The sequence below is a fragment of the Netta rufina genome (genome assembly GCF_964035555.1).
Source record: "Netta rufina genome assembly, chromosome: 3".
Lineage (NCBI taxonomy): Eukaryota > Metazoa > Chordata > Aves > Anseriformes > Anatidae > Netta > Netta rufina.
Genome location: NC_140125.1, coordinates 74,341,028 through 74,364,494, shown reverse-complemented (window position 1 = coordinate 74,364,494; position 23,467 = coordinate 74,341,028). Strand labels below are relative to the sequence as shown.

Sequence of the window (23,467 nt, the reverse complement as noted above, 5' to 3'; positions counted from 1 at the left end):
TGTCAAATCCAGTGTTATGAATGAGACAAGGTGTTGTGGGAAATTTTTACTTTAAAATTCCACATGGTTTTTGTTTTTTCTATATTTTTTTTTTAAATAAAAGTGGGATTTTGCTAACTAAAACTTTTGCCATTTTACAAAAACTTTTATTTCCATGTCTTACATTAAGATTTTGAGATAGTTTAAGACAAATTAAAATTCTCCAAAAGCGATCATTTTAGTCATAGGTGCCCAAAGCAACACAAAAGCAAATACCAAACCCGTTCATTTTTCTTTGGAAAAGTAATTTGTGAAAGAAGACAGCTTTCTTTAACTATAGCAATCCCAGGGTGATCAAGCAGTATGATTTTTTTTTTCTCCTGTGTTTTCTGTAAAATAAATTGCTGCAGCTTATCGTTCAGTATCCCCCACTCCTGTGTGTAAGTCTGCACATACAGATGTTTACTCTGCAGGGAAGTAGTATGAGAACATCATGTATCTTCCATCCTCACCAGCGATGAGTATCTTCATGCTCCACTCATTCATTCTTTTTCACTCCCTCACTTTCATCCTTTTTTTTCTGGTATTTTGAGGCCACAATGATGATCACCAAATTTACCAGCAAGGTTGTATATTGGAGACATGAATGCAGGTCCAACAGATCTTCCCCACAAATACTTCACATAAGGAAGGCATATGGCTAAGGCAAAGCGATGCTACTTCTCCTTGCCTATACATACACAGAGTTAGCAGTCTGAAGGAGTCCTGTAAGTCAGACTAGCCCAAGATGTCCTCCTTCCATGAGGGCTATCTCTATGCAAAGAGAGAGAATGTGATGAGGGCCTGTTCTCACAGCTGTGTGTGGCACAGCTTACAGCTGTATTGCTAAACTCCCTGTTCCTCTCCAGCATCACCTCCCCTACAGATTGCCCCTGAGGCACAGGCACTTCTCCATGTTATTCTCCAAAGAAGCAGGTCTGGGAGGGCGGCAGCTGGCCAGGGCCAAAACAGTGCCAAGGATCAAGCAATAATAGGATGTTGTGAAAGCCAGCCCACCCCAGCACTATTTCGTTTGCTTGTATAGATAGAGTTTAAAAGTCCCAAATGCTAATGTCTGTCCTGCAGTCTTACAGAGAAGAGTTTTTTAAAAAAATGGTTTCCATCTCCTAATTTAGTAAAAACCACAATGAGTGGATCTTGCAAAGTTTTGGTTTAATTATTCCACCTATTAGCAATTCACACCAAAAAGCTTCACATTGGCACCATTCTGGAGCAAATATAAAGGGTGGTAAGATATTGTTCAGCTGTCTCTCTTTTATATTTCATGAATGTTTCTCCAATATCTTTTAAAGGGATTTCTGGAATTTTTGCTGATTTTTATTTACCTGTGTTTGCCTTGATCCACCAACATTCATGACAGACTCTTTCCTGACCTTTACTCTCCATTTTATGCTAAGTGTATAACATAAAACAAAATAAAAGCATTATAATAATGTAGAAAGGTACAATAAAACATAATAATCAAAATATAGGTTTGATTTTTTTACAATATTCATCTTCTTTCCTTCCTTGTATATTTTGTTCAGAATGTGTCAGGGTTCTCCGCAGAAATAGATGGAGCGAAAAAGGAACTGCAAGAAAAAATAGCCAATCTGTCTCTGTTTGATGATGATTTGGTAGAAAAGGCTATGCATCATGCACACAACCTACAAGGACTTGCTGATGAGCTGGACCGGTAAAATTTAACTTCAGCAGACTCTGTTCATAGAAATGCTACTGATTGAACAGCTGAGTGAACTTAGAGACAGGCAGAAACACCGTAACATTAGATATGCTGTCTGTAAATAGGTATTAAACAAATTGCTGGGAACTCATGTATGGGAGGAAACGTCATGGTCCGGAGGCAACAGCTGAAATTGAGCAAAGCAAAATCTATTCATCTTGTCAAAGAATAAACAAACATATATCTCATGTGGTATTATTCTCTTTCTAATTTGGCACATTCTCTTCTTCCCATAGCAAGAGAATAGGAAAGGTAGATTACTAAAAGTAATACAATACAGGCAAATTAAACGGGGTTTACAGAAACAGCTTATGTCAATAAGTTATGTCACATTACTGTTTAGCAGTGTGGGCCAAAACAAATGGGATTTGTGATAATTTTTGTTTGAGAACTGGTTTACACATGTAGTTCTGAAAGAGTGGATTGTACACCAATGAAACTAGCCCCCTGCAACACCAAACATTTACTGCAAGGCTATTTTGCTATTTTGCTGAAAAATAGCAAATACATAAACTTTCCTTCAGTTTACTAAAAAGTCACCTCTAGGCAGATTTGAAAGTTGACTTTATCTCCAATTGGTACTAGACGTGAAAAAATCACTGCTGCAAATGATTTGTTATAGAAAATGCCTCACCAAATTCTACCTTAAGTAACATCATAGACATATGTTTTTGGAAGATAAACTAATAACTACTAATCAAGTGTATTATCTAAATACCAGTTGTTTCTTAATATTAGTATGCACTAGATGGGAGATTAAAACAGAGAAAAAATAACAGATGGTTTTCTTTTAAAAAACTGCATAAAGCTGCCATCTGAAACTGTTGTTCTATAATGCTACACAAACTACAGACAACCTAAAAAACAAACAATATGTTCAGTCTGAGATCGGCTATCTGGGGGTAGCAGAATTGCTTGAAAGAAAATACCCCATATGGCTAGCCTTCATCCCTCACTACAATAATTTAAACATGATTACCAACTCCAACACATTCAGAATTTAATAGAAAGCAAGCAGAAATAATTACAAAATATCCAGATGGAAATGTGCTGACTCTTTTATTTGTTGAGAAGATTGTCCTGCAGTAAAACTTTAATCCTTTAAAACTTTTAGCCTGTCTTCAAATCTTTTTTTTTTTTTTTTTTTTTTTTTTTTTATGGGTTTGCTTTATAAGCCCATTAGGCTTTTATTTGGTAGAGGTTCTTCTTTTGTCTTGGGGGAATATAGCAGGAAATTCTTGCAACAGTTCTGGAAACTGGAAAATTTATAAGTCCTCAGTGCAATTATTTTGAAGTGAATACACATACATACATATAAGTATATATTATATATATAGTGTGTATATATAATATAATATATATAATAATGTATATTATATAACAATATAATCTATCTAATATGTATATAGGTTATAATATATATATCTAATATATACTCTAAATTCTGTTTATCAGAAGAATATTAAAAATAATACTTGAAGTTACTAACAGTTGAAGGTTGAGCTCTAAACCAGCTGCTGTTTTAATGTCCCCTGAAGACCAGTTGCAACCTAAAATACAAATCAAGCTCTACCATGCCAGCAACGCTATAATGCATTTCTTAATTTTAACTTTTTGCAAAATTTCATGACCAATAGACAGTTCTATATCTGATCTTCCCCCTTTTCCCACTTACATTTGGAAAATACAAACAGCCTGGTGTTACAGCTCTTCTGATCACTGGTACGCATAGATCTTTCTATTCATAGCCAGAAGTTATCCCTGTAGAAGGCAATGGATCTATTATTCTTTCAATTTATGGAATATGTAATCTAGAATTTAAAAAAAATAATAATAATGATAAAAGCTTAGATGTTACTTGTTGTCTCTCACAAAGATATTAAAGGCAACATTCCCGACATTAAACATCTGGGAAGTACCTTATATCCACATAGTTTTCTCCTGCTTTAGTTTGGCACAGATGGTCATACCCAATGAAGAGAACATGGCTCAGGCTAAGTGTATTTGTATGCAATTATTTAGTCAGAATTCACAGAATATTAAGAAAGCTACTAAATTTGAAGCTAGTTTGATTTACTTTGTTTTCTTCCTCCTTTTACTGTCTCTTTAACAGGAATTTACATGGTGTTGATACAAATGGGTTGGTACAAAGGGCAATAAATGCTTCAAATGTGTATGAAAACATTGCCAGTTACATTGAAGAAGCTAATAAAGCCGCACTGCTAGCACTGAACACAACAAACCGGGTCAATGATGTAAGTAGTTTTCATAATATCAGCTTTTACTTTGCAATGCTGCAGGGGCTTTGGATACCTAAGTATGAAGAAAAAACAAGATCTGGCTTCACAGTCAGCATCAAAGTTCTCACTGCACATTTTGCTTCATGTACTATTTCCTCAATTAAATACTAGGTCATTAATTACTCTGCCAACCTAAATTTCCCTGTTATATGAAAAGATACAATAGGTCCTTCCTGTCCTTAAGTAAAGAAGCATCATAGGGAGATGCTTCTTTGTGCTGTTCACACAAACTGAAGCACTCCTGTAAAAGTCCAGACAACTCCCTGGCCATGTAGGAACCCAGAGCTGACATTCAGTGTTTGAGTCCTCCTACTCCACACAGCACCGTGTGGTAGGAAAGGTGGTCAACACACCTAAGAGGAGCATCGATATTTCTCATTAAAAGTTAAAATGAGGCAAGTAGCCCACTTGCATACTCACTGCTGTGATGAGGATGCTAATTTTGTCTAGGGCAAATATTTTATGTGAATTTCTGTATGTGTAGAGTTTTAAAAGTCTTTAAAAGTAGCAATTTGTTAGTGGAAGAGAAAGAGGAATCAGCTGTATTGACCCCTAAGGATCACTGGGCTGCCAAGCGCTCTGCTTACAGCATGCTACTAGGGACCATAAACAGCCCCCCATGCAGCACGTGCGTTCATTACCCATCAGAGGTGACAGTCAAAACAAACACAGTGCCCAAATAATGTGCATCATGAATACCAAGTTGGTCAGATTGAAGTTGATAAACTAAGAGGACTTCTGTGCTTTCTGCATCTTTGTTATTCAGTATTGCTCTCCAGAAAGTATGCATTTCTCTGAACTTTTATTGCGGTCCACAGAAAAATTGCTTTTAGACTTCTTTTTCTATTCCAGCTGCTAATCTTAAAATGTCAACAAGGAAAATGAAACCACTGTGATTTTGCAATTGCATTTATATCAAGTAATACGTTACCTACAATTAAACACAATAAAAAGTAAACATTTGGTAAGCATTATTATGACTTTATTTTTTGGAACATACTTGCAGGCTGCAGTTGGAATTGATACTCAGGTCATCTACCATAGAGGTAAAAGCGAAGAACTTCTCAACCGAGCCATGCAGCTGCAACAGACAGCAGATTACAGTAAATATATATCCTTTCTACTTTCCCTGTAAGTTTATAAACGTGTACACTAAAAGACATTTCAGAAGTACATCACTAAGGCAGAACTATTGCTGTAACAGAAGAGTGTATTGATCGAAGTGATAATACAAAGTATTGAAAAGGCTACGGGCACAATTTGAGTAGTGCATGTGTCGTCATCCTGCCAGGTATTGAATGTTTATTTCATTTACAAAAGGACCGTTTAAGATATAACCACTATTTAAATATTTGATCCCACAAACAGGTTTTCACATGTAAATATAATCAAAGTAGTTGACTGAAATCAATTCTTAATAGTTTAAGTGCTCAGAAAGCTGAATTTAACCAGTGAAGGATAATAATAAATGTTAAAGGATTTTGACCTCTTTTTCACTGAAAACGAAGGAAAGTACTAAGATTACAGAAATGGCCTCTTCAGTTTTTCTGGACCTTCTGAATTCCTTAAAACTTCTCCTTTTGGAGCTATTCCAGCAGTCCAAGTTAATCAAAGAGAGATGGTGCTGACTGAAATACAGTTTTCCAGATTTTTCTAAGGAGCCCTGGGGAAAGAAAATAATGGCAATGAGTTTCAAGGTTGCTCTTGACATTGGATTATGTGAAGTTAAGAGTGCTACTGTGCCATGTAGTAAAAGATGTCCTAGCATATTGCCAATGGTGTATTAAAGGCTAAACATACCTCTACGGGAGAAAACATACCTTTTTCAAATGTGACTTTGATGCCATTCATCTATACCTCCTGTTTTTCCCCCGCAGGTAATGATTTAACTGTTGCAGACACCAGCCGGCATGTTAATGGCACTCTGGCCAGAATGAATGCTCTGCGAGGCCAGCTGATGAGAGCCATCACAAAAATGCAGTCAGCAGAGCCAGGTTGTACAAGACTTCTTTATGATGCATTATCTTCAAATGCTTAAGAATGTATTTTATCTTTGCATATGGCCTATGAAGATGGTATTAAGATTTCAGTCCCAGGAAGACCCAAAGGAATTTGGCTGAAACAAGAGCTAGTCAGTAAAGATAAAAATTTAACATACTCATGGTGAAACATTTTTCCATCTGAAATTATTAACATACTTTTTGATCCTCCTTGCTACAATTACCCTCCCCCACGTAACTCTAGATCATTTCAGGGCTTAGAGATCATACAACTCCATGGACAAAAGCAATTTTGTCAACTTTCGTTGTCAATTCACATATACATCATGTCTGCCATATAGTGTATCTGGGAGGTAATTACTGACAGTCTTGACTGACAAAATCTCACCTTCATTTTTCAGTAAACAGACATCATAGAGCATACAGCAAGTATACTCAAAGATGTTCAAAGTTTCTTTCACTAACTCTAACTAAAAATATTTTTTACTGCTAAGATGTCGCATTATGTAAAATAACACAATTTTACAAATTAATTTAAAAAGAAAAAAAAAGTCAGATATGGAATAACAAAAACACCTCAGTGTTTTTGGATTTCTCCCCTTGAAAAATAATTTTGATGAAAAATATTCAACATTTACATGCATTATTAAAAAATAAATAAAATGAAAAACAATGCACTTTTTCACCTCTGTTCCAACATCCTTGGGTATACAATATCCATCAAAATCCAGGGATAATGAAAATTTTGAACAATCCAGAATGATGACGAAATGAAATTTATTAAAATTAAGAACTAATGTAACTGTGGACCAACTGCAATGAGTTTTGACTATTCCTTGTGGAAATCAAGAGAAAAACAAACAACTGAGGTTCGGTACCCATTCTGCAGAAGGTAAAATCCTCTTAGTCTCATCATTTTCAAAGTGCTGGCAACAGATGGTTTGAATCTTTGGCAAAGTTCATTTCTTTTCATTCCCTATTATTATGTAGTAGAGGCCAGACAGCGCTTGGAGCAAGCTAAGCAGAAGACTGCACAGGCTGAGAGCACTACCATGACAGTAAATCAGGCTACAACTCCCATGGATGAGAACGTGAGGTTGTGGTCTCAGAACATGCAAGACTTCCAGCACAGCTCAGCTGCATACAAGAGTGCCGTGCATTCAGCTGGGGATGCAGGTATGGTGGCCTGAGTTTTGCTATTCCATAGTGTTAAAAACGAAGGGAACCATAGATTCATAGAATCACAGAATGGTTTGGGTTGGAAGGGACGTCCGAGACCGCCTAATTCCACCCCCCTGCCATGGGCAGGGACACCTCCCACCGGCCAGGTTGCCCAGGGCCCACCCAGCCTGGCCTTGGACACCTCCAGGGATGGGGCATCCACAGCTTCTCTGGGCAGCCTGTGCCAGGGCCTCACCACCCTCTGAGTGAAGAATTTCTTCCTAACATCTAATATAACCCTACCCTCTTTTAATTTAAAGCCATTACCCCTTGTCCTATCACTGCACTCCCTGACAAAGAGTCCTTCTCCAGCTTTCCTGTAGGCCTCCTTTAGGCACTGGAAGGCTGCTATAAGGTCTCCCTCTCTTCTCCAGGCTGAAAAAAAACAAATCCTTCAGCCTGTCTTCACAGGAGATCTTCATATGAAGATTCATAGGAAGATTTACACTGTACTTTCATTTCTTATAATCTTACAGAATTTTATCTATAGGAAAAAAAATAAATAAATAAAAAAAAATAAAAAATAAAAATTGCAGTTGCTAGAGATTCATTCTCCTTTAAAACTTTTGGATACATGGGCATTTCCAAAAATGACTTAAACACTTAAGGGCTGAAGTCTTGCTGGTTTCTCAATCAGTTTTACCAGGGTGCCAAGGCCACATTGAAAGGTAGGCAGATTGTTTAAATAATGCTCGCTATTATCATTGGCAGCTCAGCTATTATTTTTGTAACATTGGGAGGCATTTGGAAACAGGGCCCTTTTGTCCTCAGTAGTACAAACATGGAGTTGAAACTGCCCCTGATTTGAGGAGCCTGTAGTCTAAATAAAGGGGACAAAGAGGATTAGGGAGGAAATATAATACTTAAGCGGGAAGATTGCTGAAGAAGCTTGTAAACATCATATTAATTCCACTTTTATTATGAGGGGGGCGGAGAAAGAATAGTAAAAAAATAAAAAAAAAAGTGAGGGTTTGTTATGAAAAGCACAGGGTACTGCTACAAAGGGGGCTGGCATGGGAAGTGCTCCAGTTAGATGTGGCTGTGATTCACGGCCTGGGGAGACAGATGCTGACATGCCTGGGGACCACAGAGGGCTCTCAGATCAGCTCTGTGCATTGCCAGGAGGGGATGACCTGGCAAGAGGAACGTCCATCAAGGCCCAAGAGAAAGTTACAAAATATGTTCAGCCAGGTGCCTGCACCATCATGCCAATAACACTGCTATGGCAGAGGAAGTCTGTAAGCTGACATGCTCAAACTGTCTTTGAATAAAGCTTTCATTTCATTTTTGGAAGGGTAAGAACATGTCTTGGCTGTACAATTTGAGAAGCTTCCCTGTGTTGCCATTGCACAGGGAATTGATGGGCTTCAGCAGAGAGGTTGAAAGACAGTTTGGGAAGGAATGCACAAAAGGAGAAAGTGTCTGGAAGGTTATAGTCAAGGTTATTTCCTCCTTGACAGTTTGCCTTCTATTATTTTTTGTATTTTAGTACTGGGTAAGAGTAGCTTTCACCTTCATCCTAAAGACTAAAATAAATAAATAAATAAAAATCAATATTCTTCTATGTTGAAGAATGCCATTATAAAGGGCAAAAGGAAGAGATTTATGGTGATGTTTTATAATAGTACTAGGAGTAATAGATGCTAGTTTGGTGCTTCCATGTCACAGTTGTGTTTCAATTTTCATACCTCCAGTTTCAAATAGATTAAAAGCCAGCTTTTCAATATATCAGATCAGATACAGTTCCAATTCATTTGCTGATTATTGTTTTAAAGGGACATTTGAAATTTTCTATATCACTTTCTGAGCTTGCAATTTCTTACTTTAAGACTAAAGTTGCTTTGTTTTGTTTTGTTTTTCCAAATGATCATTGTAACATGGTTCATTTCAAAAGGCAGAGCAAAATTCTGTAAGTTGATTATTTTACTATGGTGTTGTGATGTGTGGTTTTTTTTAATGTAGAATGTTTAATGAATACTAGAATTAGTATGTTACATTAATTCACTTTGCTTCTTTCACGATTTGTTGAAATAATGGCACTTTAATATACAGTAAGGTTTATATGGAATATCTGAGTACTGATCCCCTACATATAAGGACTTTGAGGTCTTAAGGGGAATAACTGGAGGATTGGGTCCTCTACCTGCCTTTCTACTATCTTAAGAGACAATAGGAAAAATACAAGTGGAGAAAAATAAGAACAGGTAGGAGCAAGTTGAAAACCCCTAAAATATAACTGAAAACCCTACAAATCTGTTCTTAACCTTTGTAGTGAATCCATGTCATTAAAAATTAACTATGAATACCAGATCTTTCTTACATGCATGCAGCTTGTGGCTAAAATCGCATTTAATTATACTCAGCTAGTTATACCTACACTTAATTAAAAATGAAGAATTATATGATGTGTAAATATCCTTCAAAGGGCACCACGTCAGTGCAATCTGATGTGACGAAATTGGATTATAATTAGGGGCAGTCATTTTATCTTCTCTTTATTTTTTGAACACAATAAAGCAACCGATTTCCCCTTGACCACGATCCTTCTCCCACATGTACCAGGAGACACAGCATTGAAAGACTGGAGGTCCAGGATTCTGATTCATGACCCTGGCAGAAGTAGGCAGGAAAGCTGAAGAGTCGGGTAGTAAGTACAGTTTAGGTGCACTGCGTCGTTCACTAAGGCTCTCTACCACTGTACAGCATGGAGCTGTTATCACAGCCTGAAAGCATCAGTGTTACGGTTAGCATGCTGAGCTAACAACCATCACCTCTGCAGCTGTTGCTGCTATCTGGGTGATAACCTCAGGGAAAGACACACAGCTGAGAGCAGAGGGAAGCAACCTCTCCAGCTCCCCTAAATTGAATATGAAAAGCTCATGAGCCACAGTTTCTCTGTGCAGTTCCCAGGTCAGATGCAGATCTCCAGTGCGATGGTGAACAAATAGTCCTTCTGCTCCAGTTGCCCTGTCTGTAAGATTAGGTTTAACATTTATCTGCCTTGAAGGAAGATGAAAAGGTTAAAATGATTAACATTTGCAAAGCTCCTTGAGGAAAGTGTTACAGAGGTACAACATCACAGCAGTAACTAGAAGTCCCATAAACAAGTAGCCACCTTTGTGCAAAGAAGACATCTTTCCAAAAACCTTTGCAATACTAAATTGTGATAAATCACTACCCTTCTGAAATCTCACACACCACAGCTAGGACTTGTTCTGAAAGTATAAGGAGATAGGCTGGCTAAAGTAAGAGTACAAGGAACAATTTTCCTGGTGTAAACCCAGTGTTACAAAGAGGAAAAAATTAAAGCCATCACTTCTTTTCTAACTGCAGTGCAGAAACTTGAAGAAGTCTTCCCTCAACTCCTGAACAAACTGCACACAGTAGAACAGAAGGCACCAGCAAACAACATTTCTTCCAGCATTCGGAGGATCAGAGAGTTAATTGCCCAAACCAGGAGTGTAGCAAGCAAGGTAAAACTTTTGGATGGGACATTGGGATACTAGTGCTAATCATCATATGCATCTTCCCAGGGGCTCCATTTTCTTGGGCTATGTTAGAAGCCTGAACCTTGACATCTCCTCCCAACAACTGGATAAACAAAGCACTGTGAAAGTCATTAAAATCTTTGCAGTTGCTATTTGCAAGCAATTAATATTACCATTGTATTCACCATGGATTATTTCTAGTGCCAGCAACTTTATTTAAGTAATTGGCATAGCGTTAATGATCGCCACAGTAAAAGAACCATTTACAGGTAAAACTAATAGTTCATTACTCAACTGGCAATATTAGTTACAAGCAATAGTAATTATGGCAACTTAATACGAACTCTTCTGAGTTGACAGCATTCCTTTTTTTTTCTTTAAATTAATTTTCTGCAGAGTAGGAGAATCTTTGGCTCATACATATTTAATAGAGAAAAATACTTTCATTTTCATACATAAATTATGAGGGATTTTTCTGTAACGAGAACACTGAGGTCAAAAATTAAAACAATATATTTGAGTTAATTCACGTAAATCAAAAAAAAAAATCAGTCCATTATTATACATTCACAATGCTGGAATATGCTGCCCGTATAAATTTTAAAAAAAAAAAGGGGGGGGGGGGGGCAGAATTCATTTAGTACATGAGTGCATGTGCAGAGTTTGTTCTTCAAATATATTCCATTATCCAGGCCTATTGTGCTTACACTTGAAAACATTATTTCAGTTGTGTTGAAGTTCATTTTGAACTAAAATCCTTTTAAATTTGAATAGTATTTCATATATATCTCTACAGATTCAGCAGTAAACCAGGATTACGTGTGAAATCCTGGCCATACTATTCTGAGAGCAAAGAAACAAATTATGGGCAGAAGTTTTAAAGTCCTGTAAGAACTGCACTATGGGTATACACAGTGATGTTGCCCTGATTCAGCTAAGCACACACCCATGTCCCATTGAAATTTAATTTACATTAACAATATATTTAAGCATAGTTAATGAGGAGCTTCAATCATTTTTAAAATTAATTTTCTACATCCTCTTTACAGTGTCTTCCACAAGTTATTGTTATAAACATACAATTTTGAATGGCACATGCATAAGTGCCAATTCCATTCCAGCAGTAAGGGAGGCCGCTGGCTAAATGTTCTTGCACGCTTACCTTAAGTAAGGTCCCCAGGCAGCAATAGTGTGTCTCACTTAGAATATTTGCAACCTCAGGTCCAAGTTTCTATGACGTTTGGAGGCCAATCAGCAGTTGAAGTCAATCCAAAGATCAACGTGGAGGAACTGAAGTCTTTCACTTCCATGAGCTTGTACGTAAAGCTTCAGAAAGACAACCCACAACTGGCAGCATCTCCAGACAGATTCATCCTTTACCTTGGAAGCAAAAATGTAAGAGAATCACCCATTTCATTTATATATATATATATACACATATATATATATATATATATTTATATTTAAAAAATAATAATAAGTTGTGATAGGTTTGAAATTTATTTACCCTTGTTTTCTTCTCTCACCTTTTCTCTGTGTCTCAAAATAAGACGTGTCTACTAAAAAACTGCCATTGATTAAGTGCCAAGCTTAGAACAAGTGTTCCCAACATCCCTGTCCTTGAAAGTTCTCACCCCAAGAGCAGTGAAGGGTTCTCTCTAAGAGGCAAATTAAGCTGCCTATGCAGAATGCCACTGTGATTGTCACTACTCCAAGCCACAGTTGCCATCTTCACTGCCAGTACTGAGTTGTTCTGAAGCAGCTACTGTTATCCATCTGGCTTTCATGGGCCACATTTTAGCCAGTTTTATGCTGCTGAGAGCACCAGTTCCAGGCCTCCAAGGCCAGAAGTCCACAAGATAAGAAGGTTGCCTTACCTGTGACTTACGCTGCTGTTGTACATCCGTACATCTCTACTTTGAAACACCTGGAAAGGGCATATGCTTTCATGATCTGCAAGTGTTGTGAAACAACAGCTCATTAAATTCTGGTTCCTGAAAGAAAAAGAATCGTATCTCACAAGCCAGGTATAATCCTGGCAAGCTGTTAGTTGAGAAAGGTAAAGCAGCATGCTTTTCTTTTTAAGCTTTTCTAAAAAGAACATCTACTGAATATAAATTAAGAGAAACCCCTCTTGGCAGAAGATTTAATTGCAGCATAGTACCTGGGCTTCAGACAACCACTTCTTCCTATTTTCTACATATGACACTGCACTGTAAATAGCGATGAACAGCTTCCCATTAAACATGACCAATTTACAGTCAGTAAACATCTTATCAGCTTGTATTTACCTGATTAAAAATGGGGAAAATATCAGAGATTCTTTTTCTGTTCAGCTCTTTTGGTGAAGGAAACTAATTAGAGAATTAAGCTTTTGTTTGTTATATTTATAGGATATATATGACACCTTATATTTAAAGGAGTCATTTTGTCATATATAGCCCATGCCTTACTAACATTCTGCAATAAATTTGTTTTGACGTAGTAGCTCTGACATCCTTCTCCATTGTTTTTTTAGGTTAAAAATTACATGGGCCTTGCAATTAAAAATGACAACCTTGTCTACATTTATAATCTGGGGGGCCAAGATGTGGAGATACCTCTGGACTCCAAGCCAGTCAGCACCTGGCCTTCTTACTTCAGCATCATCAAAATCGAAAGGTAAATTGATAATGTACATTTCACCAGAATCAAAAAGCTAATAGAAGAAAATCAAGAAGAAAAAGCTGGGTCAGAATTGCCCATCAGTAGTCTTACGTGTCTGGTTCTATCCCTGCTGAAATAAAAGGAAATTCTCTTCCCTTTCAGACAGACAGGACCCATGGGGCCTTGAGGGGGAAGGGAAAGTGTCATTTTTCTCTTTCTTTTCCTGCAGAATACCAGTCTTCTAATGAGGAAATAAAAACTCTTCCTGGAGCTAGAGACTTGCTTGTTGATTTATTATTTTTTTAAGTCTAGCAAACACAAAACTCTCTTCTCTTGCAATTCCCTTCTGCAGGATTGGAAGACATGGCAAAATACTTTTAACTGTGCCCAGTCTTAGCAGCACAGCTGAAGAAAAATTCATCAAAACAGGAGAGACCCTTGGGCCTGGCTCTCTCCTGAATTTGGAACCTGAAAATACTGTTTTCTTTGTTGGTGGAGTGCCTTCAGACTTCAAGGTTGGTCAGATAAATGCTCTACACTCAAATAATACAAGCTTATCTTGCTGGGCTTCCCTTTTAACACAGAAATGGTTAATAAATGAAATGTCCTTATTTAGTCTCTTATCATCCTAGGACTCTTATCTTCTAGCTCTAGCAAAAACTATTACTTTCTCTGTAGTGGTTGTATCTTATCACCATATTGTATCATGTCATAAAGTACAATGATGAGATTCCTACTAGCTGTCAGTAAGGTTTTCTGAAAAGTAATAATAAGGAAAAAAAAAAAAGCTTGTTGACTTTTTAAATTAAATTAGATTATTAAATTAAGGCCTAGTAGCCCAGCTCAGTAGTGCAATAAAGTTTTCAAGCTACCAGTTTATTTCAATGCTATGGGTTCTTGGTACTTACAATTTTTCTTTTCCAACAGTCACAAAAATGAAAGGTAGCACACTCTTAACATTAACATGGTGTAGCAGAATACAGTGATTTGTTTGAACTTAATTTATCACTGGTTTAAATCCAGCCTTACAATGGCATGAATACTTGCCCATGCAAAACACACCTGAGGACTTGCATGAGGCTGGTGCTTCAGCCTGGTTCCTAGTGGACAGCACCCACCCCATCACAGTCAGCATGAGTTAACACCTACCTCACTTACCCACCTCATATCAGGCCATCTTTTTGGATTTAGAAAATGTTATGAATGATCTTTGCTATGAAAATTGACCTGTCTGACTGAAAACAAACTTTAGGAAGACTTTGAGAATGCTACCTTCTTGAAACTGACTGTAGTAGGTGCTAAAATGTCCAGCTGTTCCACAAGCAGCCCTCCTAACTACATCAAAACAAAGATTAATTCAATTCACTTACATACTCCTGAGCTTTCACATTGTTGTGACTACCAGATATATACCATGATTTGAATTTTAGATTACTAAACCCTGGAAATACAGTGCAAATTACCTGGGAATAGGACTAAGGAATAAGTAACAGTTGCACAGGAAAAAAAAAAAAAAGAAAAAAGTAAAAGTAATATGGCAAATGATCCCTCCAGGTTTGGTCCAGTGCAGATGAAAAGAGAAAAAGAGAAAAATGAAGAACAGGAAGGAGAATGGAAAGCAAAGGATTCATGGCTTCATTTGTTAAGCATATGTGTCTCTTGCCCGTTTAGGAATAGGCACCTCACATTTTTGTTTATTAACATACAATCTGTTTTGCCAAAAGCTAAATGCCATAGCATCCCTATGGTAAATGTTAAAATACAAAATGTGCCACTTAACCATTAGACATCACATGCTTAAAATAATTTAACAGAATAGTAGAAAAAAAAAATGGAAAAAGAAAAAAAAAGATCATTTGCCAAATCACAGGTTCTGTGCTGCAGATGAGAATCTCATTTTCTCTTACAGCTCCGTATATTCTGTATTGCTGCATTACCGTTATTATTATATTGTAAGCAAAATGGAAATAATGAGAAGCCAAAGAAAAGTTACTGGCAGTGATCAGACTCTGAAGTACAAGAGGTGTTATTAATATCACACCTGTTCCACAGGGCAGAGTATTTTAATATTAAAAGAATGATTCACTAGCTCTGTCAGCTTTATTCTATTGTATTTTTCCCTACACCAGTGTGGCTATTTAAATTCCATTTGCAGTGACCTTTGTTAAAAAAAGGAGTTTCTATATCCTGCTAACTGTTTAAAATAATACCTACTGAGACTTAGACACTGGTACAGTCTTTGAATCCAAGTACCCTGGGTTTAAAGTGTTCTTTCATTTCTTTCTCTTTCATCATGGTATGAAATTATTTTTCAGGCAGCAAAGGACATCTATACGTTAGACATTAAATGTCTGCTGAGAGGGTGAAATACATCCAGCAAGGTCTGTGATTAGTCAAATCCTAACTCTTTTTCTTTTTTCCAGGTGCACTTCCTTCAAAACTGCAAGAAAGGTTCTTGCTGGCAGTCGCCTCACCTGCCCTGACATTCTCTGTGAGGGCATTTACAAGCTCCGTTTTCACTTACAGGGCATTATCACGATAAGTACTGCAGGGACTATTCCAAGTCAGCAGCACCCCATTTGTCTCAAAATATGAAGAGCACACAGAGAAAACTGAGGCTTTCCTGATATCCGGATAAAGCAAGTGTCTTTTTACTTTTCCTCTCCCTCTGCACAGCTCCCTCCTAGCTTAGACCTCCCTGGCTTCATCGGCTGCCTGGAGCTGGCTACCCTGAACGACGATGTGATCAGCCTGTACAACTTCAGGAACGTCTACAACATTGACACCACCACATCGCCACCTTGTGCTAGGTAGGGGACAGTCACTGATTTGTACGAAGTGCCACTCCTGGTAGTTTAAACCTGATTCAGAGTGCAGATGGGAAGGGGATGCTGCGGTGCCCAGGAGGAACTTTGTCGCCTTTAATTTCTAGCCACTCCTGGGCAGCAGAGCCCATCCTCGGTTAAAGGCCACAGAGAATTCAAGTGAATTTTGGCACAAACCAGACAAGCTTTTAATAGGAATATATATATATTCTTATAATGAGGAGGTGTCTTTACCCTGCCACTTAACAAAGATGAGCAAAGAATTTTCCCATCCTCTACATACAGCACAGGATAAAAGCATGATCTAACGACAAGGGAGGTAGATACACCTTTAAAGTTATACATTAATTTTCAGGAAAAAAAAAAAAAAAAATCCCAGAAAGAATTTGAAAGAAAAATTCATCAGTCTCACCACTTCCAGAAGCAAGCATCAGTTCAGAACAATAATTTCAAAAAAATACTTTTATTGTAAAGGCCTTTAAATTTCCCAAAAGGAAAATGGTGCTGACACTGCCAAAATTTGCTCCCCTGTATGGTTTTGTTTTGTTTTGTTGTTTTTTTCATAGAAATAAGTTGGCTTTCACCCAGAGCCGAGCTGTGAGCTATTTCTTTGATGGTTCTGGCTATGCTGTGGCAAGAAACATTGAGAGAAGGGGAAGATTCAGCCAGGTGACTCGGTTTGACATTGAAGTTCGAACACCTACAGACAACGGATTGATCCTGCTGATGGTTAACGGGGTGAGTACCAAATTCTGCTGGTAGCCTTTAGCCATGAGCACCACAAGTTCTCCAGTAGTTACGTCATGTGAAATCCCAAATATTTATGTCCTTATATTTAACTTCTGGAAAGAGAAAATATGTTGTGTCCATCTGGCGCATATACGCATTAGGAGAAGAGCTGGATTCTGCTGTAATCCAGAGACATCTAGGACTTCAGGGTGTTTATACTGCTGTGGCAACACTCTGAGAGAAACTCCCATTAAGACCAGTATTGCAACTTTGTTTAAATGTGAATGCACAGCCAAATCTATAGGAAATTTCTGTGAAATAGCTCCTATAAAGCAGTGACTTCATGATAGCTGCCACTTTATAGCTGTATCTCAGGGAGTACTGCAGCTAAACAGTTATTTAAGTTACTGAAAATAGAAAGAAACCCAAATAAAAAGGCTAGATCCAAATGTCACCAGCTTTTCAGACATTTGATGGTGATGCAAACTCAGAAATGGTTTAGAGAAAGAAGATGCCATATGCAAATATCCTCTGAAGACAACTCAGATTACTTTTTTTTATCTTTGGGTGTCTCCACATCAAACTCCTGTCTTGTGTGGATTACAGCTTGGTAAAGCCACAGAAAACAATTTACTATGTAGATTCAGACCACAGACATACACTTGTCTACATACTACAAAGGAACAAATCTATTCTCAGTACAGAGCTAACCTCTAGTTTGTACCTTAAGGATAACTTCCCGAGGAGAGTTATGGTGAGCAATTTGCTCTGCAGCATAGCATGCCACCACTAACCTTTGTTCTTAGGAGGTTCTGGTCTAAGCAACTGCTTTTAAAAGTTTAACAGCCTCCACTGTGGATCAGTCATGTCTCTTCTAAGCAAAAGTGCCTGGAGGTTTGTTGGATATGTATGCTCTTTGTATGTAACGATGAAAATTGTGATCAAGTTGGATGTTAGTTGTAGAAGCCCATGCCTGTGCACAGACACTTTAGAAAGACTGCGTAAGATGCTCCATTATTCAGTTCTGCAAGGACAGCTCATAAATATTCCAAGTTCCATTTTCAAGTTTTGCTTTTCAAGACAAACCCAAGCTGCAGTTTCATAGAAAAGCACTAGATTAAAACCTACTTTTACTATTCTAAGTAATGACTCTTGAGGGTGGAACCACTTGTGTCACAGGCAGCAGTTCCTGGCCTGCAGTTGTTTTTTGAGAGTTATTGTTCCCATGTCTCCATTAGGCATGGGAACAACAGCATGAGCACTAGAAGAGAACACAAATATTAACGTTAAAAGCATTAACCCAGATCCACAGCTGCTGTAAACGTTCCTTTCTGCTTCTTTATGTTCAGATTTGGAATAAGTCTGTGCTACAGGTCTTCATTTCAAACACTCCCTAAAGGTTTCCTGGAGTAGAGCTTCCATTTATAAAGTCTAGGACTGAACCACAGAAAAGAAGCCAAACCAAGAAGCAGGAATGGTCAGAAAATCCAGAAATCAAATACACAGTAACTATTGCTCAGCCTTCACTACCTACATGTATATACCTATTCACCACTATATACCTATTCTACCTATTGCTCAGCCTTCAACAAATGCAATGGTGCTGATCAGGGCTGTGAAAAGATATAATGCTGTGCTATTATAGGCATCCTCACAGAAGCTGCTAATGCAGACACAGCCGTTCTAGCACAACATTGCTTTTACCAGTATAACATCTTGCCTTGGAGCATGAGTTATTACTTTATAAGAAAATGGATGTGTTCACATTAGGAATACTTCACCGGTGAAGAATATTGACATACCTGTGCTACCAAACACTATTTCCATAGACAAGCAGTTCATTGAGCCTTCAGAGAAGTGGTATTCATCAAACAATTATCTGTGCCTCTCTCTGTATATATATATACACATATAATATACATAAATCCAGAAACTGTTCTACTTCTGCAAACAAAAAGACCTTTTCCCAGTACCACACTGTTCACAATGTCAGACACTCTCATTGCACTGCTTTTTGTGTTTGTTTGTTTTTAATTGCTGTCACAACGATAGTGCGTTTCTGATTGCTGTTTCTATTTTATGCAGAGTATGTTCTTCAGTCTTGAGATGCACAACGGGTTCTTGTACCTCCGCTATGACTTTGGCTTCAGCACTGGCCCCATGCTGCTAGAGGACTCTATGAAGAAGGCTCAGATTAACGATGCCAAATTTCATGAGGTAGAGATGGGGATACAATCACAGCTATTTGACTAATTATCCCAGCAGCTCCAAAACAGCAAGGATTTGATGTAACACCATTTTAAAGAGCAAAAGGATGAGGAGCCAGGTGGTGATGCAGTAGAGGGGGTAGATGAGTAGAGCGTACACATACCCTGCATGTGAAAGAGCACATCAGTCCCACCAGCGCTGAGCCATGGAGGGCTCTCCCTGCCTCCTGGTAAATCAGTGCTTGTGGACAGATTCTGCACACTGCTAGACAAGGACAGGACTGTTCATGTGGGACAAAAAGTGTTAGAATTCATAATGAAATTATAGCAGTGACAATTATATTCTTCAAATATACAGTTCTCCTGAACTAAAAACATGTCATGATATTAACTTGACCACCTTAGTTGTTATACATTGTATTACAAGAAGGAATGCATTTCCTGTTTCATTCAAAGTAAGAATTATTCAGGTAGCAGTCTTTTATATATGGATAGCATTTTATGGACTTTTGAAGATCATAAACACCAAGTTGTACTTGTTTTAAGATAATTTACCTTAAGCCAGTGTAACTGTGGCAGTGGCAATAGCAAATCCCCCTTAGTGGCTTGCTTATCCTGCTATTTATTTGATGTAAATTCAAAGGCTGATTCCTGATCCACTACTACAGCTACAGCTTCAGTTCTGCTCAAACAGTTTAAGCAGGGCAAAATTATGCTTTTTATGCTTTGACGATGAAACAAGTTTTTTTTAGAAGTATGCCCTAATTTCCTGGATAAATCAATGAAGCACTCCAACATTAATGGAGTTTGTCAGCTTGCTGAAGTGTAGAATTTGGCATGGGGTAATTTTGTGTGGTTCTAATCATAAATGAAATAACCTGTTTTTTCAGGCAGCAGATAAATTGTGGCATCAACATAAGTTCCCTACTAGTAATTGTTGTCAACCTCTCCTGATTCACAAACAACTTTTTCAATAAATGGGAGTAGCTGTTCAAACAAAAAGACATAAAGATACAATCGATCTTGCAAAATCACCATGACAACTTACAAAAGATGACATTTTGGACACTTTTAAAAACATGTTTTTCTTTTCAGATTTCTATTATATATCACAATTCTAAGAAGATGATCTTGGTAGTAGACCGACGACATATAAAAAGCGTTGACAATGAAAGAACAGCAATGCCGTTCACAGACATCTACATTGGAGGAGCACCTGCTGAGATCTTACAGTCCAGGTTGGTTTACAACTGGCATTCAATCATTATCTTCAAGTAATTTAAGTTGCATTTTGTGACTTGCACTTACAGTAAAACATTTTTATTTCTCAGGAAGCATTTGTTTCTTTATTCAGGAAACACTTCTTTACTGTGCAGGTGACTGGGCACTGGCACAAGTTTTCCAGAGCGGTTATGGAATCTCCCCCCTTGGAGAGACTTGAAAGTTGTCCAGGCATGGTCTTGGGCAATCTACTCTAGATGTTCCATCTTGAGCAGGGGAGTTGGATCAGATGACCTGCAGAGGTCCCTTCAAACCTCATCCGTTCTGTGATTGTGTTTTGTTTTTTTTTCTCAGTTTCAACACCTTTACATGAAACAACCCCTAAGACAAACTCCTAAGGTTTTGTATATAGCTCAACAGTAGTAAGGATTAGGCTGGATCCAGCACAGCAAAGTTCTGCTGAAACCAGTTCCATTTTAGTAATGTTAACTGAAACTGTTATCTTTATAAAAAAAAAAAAAAAAGGCAATTTCAAACACATGAAAATATAGAATCACTATTTCTTCTCACTCTGCAGAAAAATGATCTTTGTAAAGTAAAAAATGCATTAGCTGAAGAATCAAAACCCTTTACCAAGTGTATTTTGAAATCTAAAGGTGATATCTTTCCTATGTATTTCAATTCTGATAAGTCTCAGTTTCTCTCTAGACTTAAGTCAGTTGTCTCTGTGTAGGTGTGAGAAGAAAAGAAAAAGTCTAATTTTCCCATTGTACCATTTGACAGAAGCCAAACTTAATCCCAGTAGACCATACAGCTCCCAGTTCCTGTAACGATAATGCAGTGAAGCTGGGTCACACTCTGGGAAAGCAGGACAGACGCTTGAAGAAGCACATGATAGGCACCATGCGTTCTCTTGATCAGACAGCTCAGCTAGCATTTTCAAAAGGTCTCCAGCTGCTAACTGAAAACTCACAACTACTGACAGAAATACAGGCTCTCTTTAAAATAACCTCTATGTATAAAAAGGGGAAGACAGCAAATGCTGCAGAATAATTTCTAGGAATTACAGGTAAATCCTGAAACCTTATTTCGTTGTCAGGAGATCCTTTTGTAGAATTGATATATAATGAGATATAATGATAATATTGTCTGTGATGTATACCACGGATTAAGCTTTTATGATAGTGACAAACCTCCTGTAAAGGAAAATTATGCTTTTTGATCCCATGCAATTACCCAAACATGCAAACAAAATGTTGGGCAAGGGAGAAATAGCCTATGCAATTTATTGGGCCTTTCAAATAGTTCTTCATAAAGGTCTGCCATAAAGGGCTACTGAGAAAACTAGTGACACCAAGAGAGGAAAGAGTGTGGTGGATTAGAAAGTAGCTGGGAAAGAGAAAATAAGACATAGTTACCATTCAGTTTTCACGGTATAAAAGGTCTACACCACATGCCCAGAGGATCTCTCTTAGGATTGATATTGAACACATTAATGATCCAGAAACAAGGCAAAAGAATGGTGAAAAATACTTTGGTTAATCAAGCCTAGAGAAAACTTAAAAAGCCCAGAAGGCCTAGAAATCTAGGCAATTGAGCAGCCCCATGGCAAATGAAACTTGCTCGCTAATGTAGAATACAGGATGAATCACATGAATTATGCCTGCAGTTTTCTGAGTGCATTGTGGTCATTATACAAAACACTGTCAAAGATACTGTCACTGGAAGATACTGTCAAAGCAAAAAAATAAAAATAAAAATAAAAATAAAAATAAAAATAAAAATAAAAATAAAAATAAAAATAAAAATGCAACTAAGTGAGCAAGCGGTAACAGAGAAAAAATATGGACATTGTAAGAATATGATCAACATTGAAAAATGTGTACTGAAATGATTTAAGTAGAGCTACATCTTTGCCTTGTATATTGTACCCAGTTCTGGTTCTCCTGAAAAGGGTACACAGCAAAAAGCATGGTCTAAATGTGGTGACATCTTTCCATTTCCAAAAGGTGTATAAGTTGTTGTTAGAGTTATATCATCAATGAACTAAGACTTTCTGTCTATCTTTCTACTGCTAGTATCTACTATTTATATTTCTGCATCCTTTTTTTAGACAGATTTACATTTGACTGACATTGGGCTGCAGCAGTGGTGGGAAAAGTAGCTGTAGTCTTAGCGGAAAGTGTAATTTTCTTTCAAAGCAGTATATTTTCCTTCACCTCAACAGCAATTTCCTCTGTCAATTGTCTTTTAAATGAATCTGGAAGTAACATTATATGTTATTTTCCTACCACTTCACTCCCTGCATAAAGCAAAGGGGGATATAAGGGGAGCTAGGAGCTCTTGGGACTGGGAACTATAAGAACAAATTCAGAAGAAAAAGTTCTTTAGTTTTAAGCCTATCTTCTTTAGTTCCAGTTGCTCCTGGAAATTGTTGTTAATGGCGTGTTTGTAGCATCCAGCCATAGTCAATCAGAGTGGAGATAAAACCGATTGACTGATACCCTGCACTTTGAGCCAGGTCTTAGTGAGAATGACTGAAGCCTTTCTGTTGATTTAGCCTTCCCACTCATTTCACTGAGGGGCAGATGATGCCCCTACAGTGTTCTTCTCACCTTATTTCAGACATGTGCATCTGCACTCTTTCACATGATGGTCCACTTTAGCCAACATAGAAAAACAAATGTTTCCAGAACTTGATTCATTTTCATGTGTCCAATGTTTACCTTACAATGAGATAAATCAAAACTCTTTATTTCACATTCATTCTTTCAGTGTATTTGTTCCTTGGTTATCTCCTGGACTGGTACCCAGTAGGTAGCATGTCATTTCCTTGCTCTGTCAAAAACCCTCTGTGATTTTAGGCAAATTTCTCCTTTGTGCCACATAAGTATTCAGTGATATGTCCCGTGCTGTGATGCTGTGATATCTTGATAAGGGTGGAGTCGAAAATGTAGAGCAGTGAGCAGGAGCAGCTGGGATGCACTGCTGTGCAATGGACCTCAAATCTGACACAGAAAGGAACCTGGAAGCCCACCTGCTGCTCTCATTTACAGCTATGTAAACCC

The 23,467-nt window shown here is 37.7% G+C and overlaps 1 protein-coding gene across 1 annotated transcript in view; it reads left to right on the top strand.

Moving 5' to 3' along the window:
- The window catches only part of LAMA4 (laminin subunit alpha 4), a gene marked incomplete at its 5' end in the record, with an annotated part of 95,883 nt that overhangs the window by 54,804 nt on the left and 17,612 nt on the right, over positions 1-23,467 (top strand). The window contains 13 exons of the mRNA XM_084285203.1: positions 1,566-1,714; positions 3,876-4,017; positions 5,069-5,165; positions 5,940-6,056; positions 7,053-7,238; positions 10,617-10,756; positions 11,993-12,166; positions 13,290-13,432; positions 13,770-13,932; positions 16,094-16,227; positions 16,809-16,980; positions 19,057-19,188; positions 20,274-20,416. Of these exons, the coding sequence (XP_084141329.1) occupies positions 1,566-1,714; positions 3,876-4,017; positions 5,069-5,165; positions 5,940-6,056; positions 7,053-7,238; positions 10,617-10,756; positions 11,993-12,166; positions 13,290-13,432; positions 13,770-13,932; positions 16,094-16,227; positions 16,809-16,980; positions 19,057-19,188; positions 20,274-20,416 (1,892 nt within the window). The remainder of the gene's footprint in view (positions 1-1,565; positions 1,715-3,875; positions 4,018-5,068; positions 5,166-5,939; positions 6,057-7,052; positions 7,239-10,616; positions 10,757-11,992; positions 12,167-13,289; positions 13,433-13,769; positions 13,933-16,093; positions 16,228-16,808; positions 16,981-19,056; positions 19,189-20,273; positions 20,417-23,467) is intronic.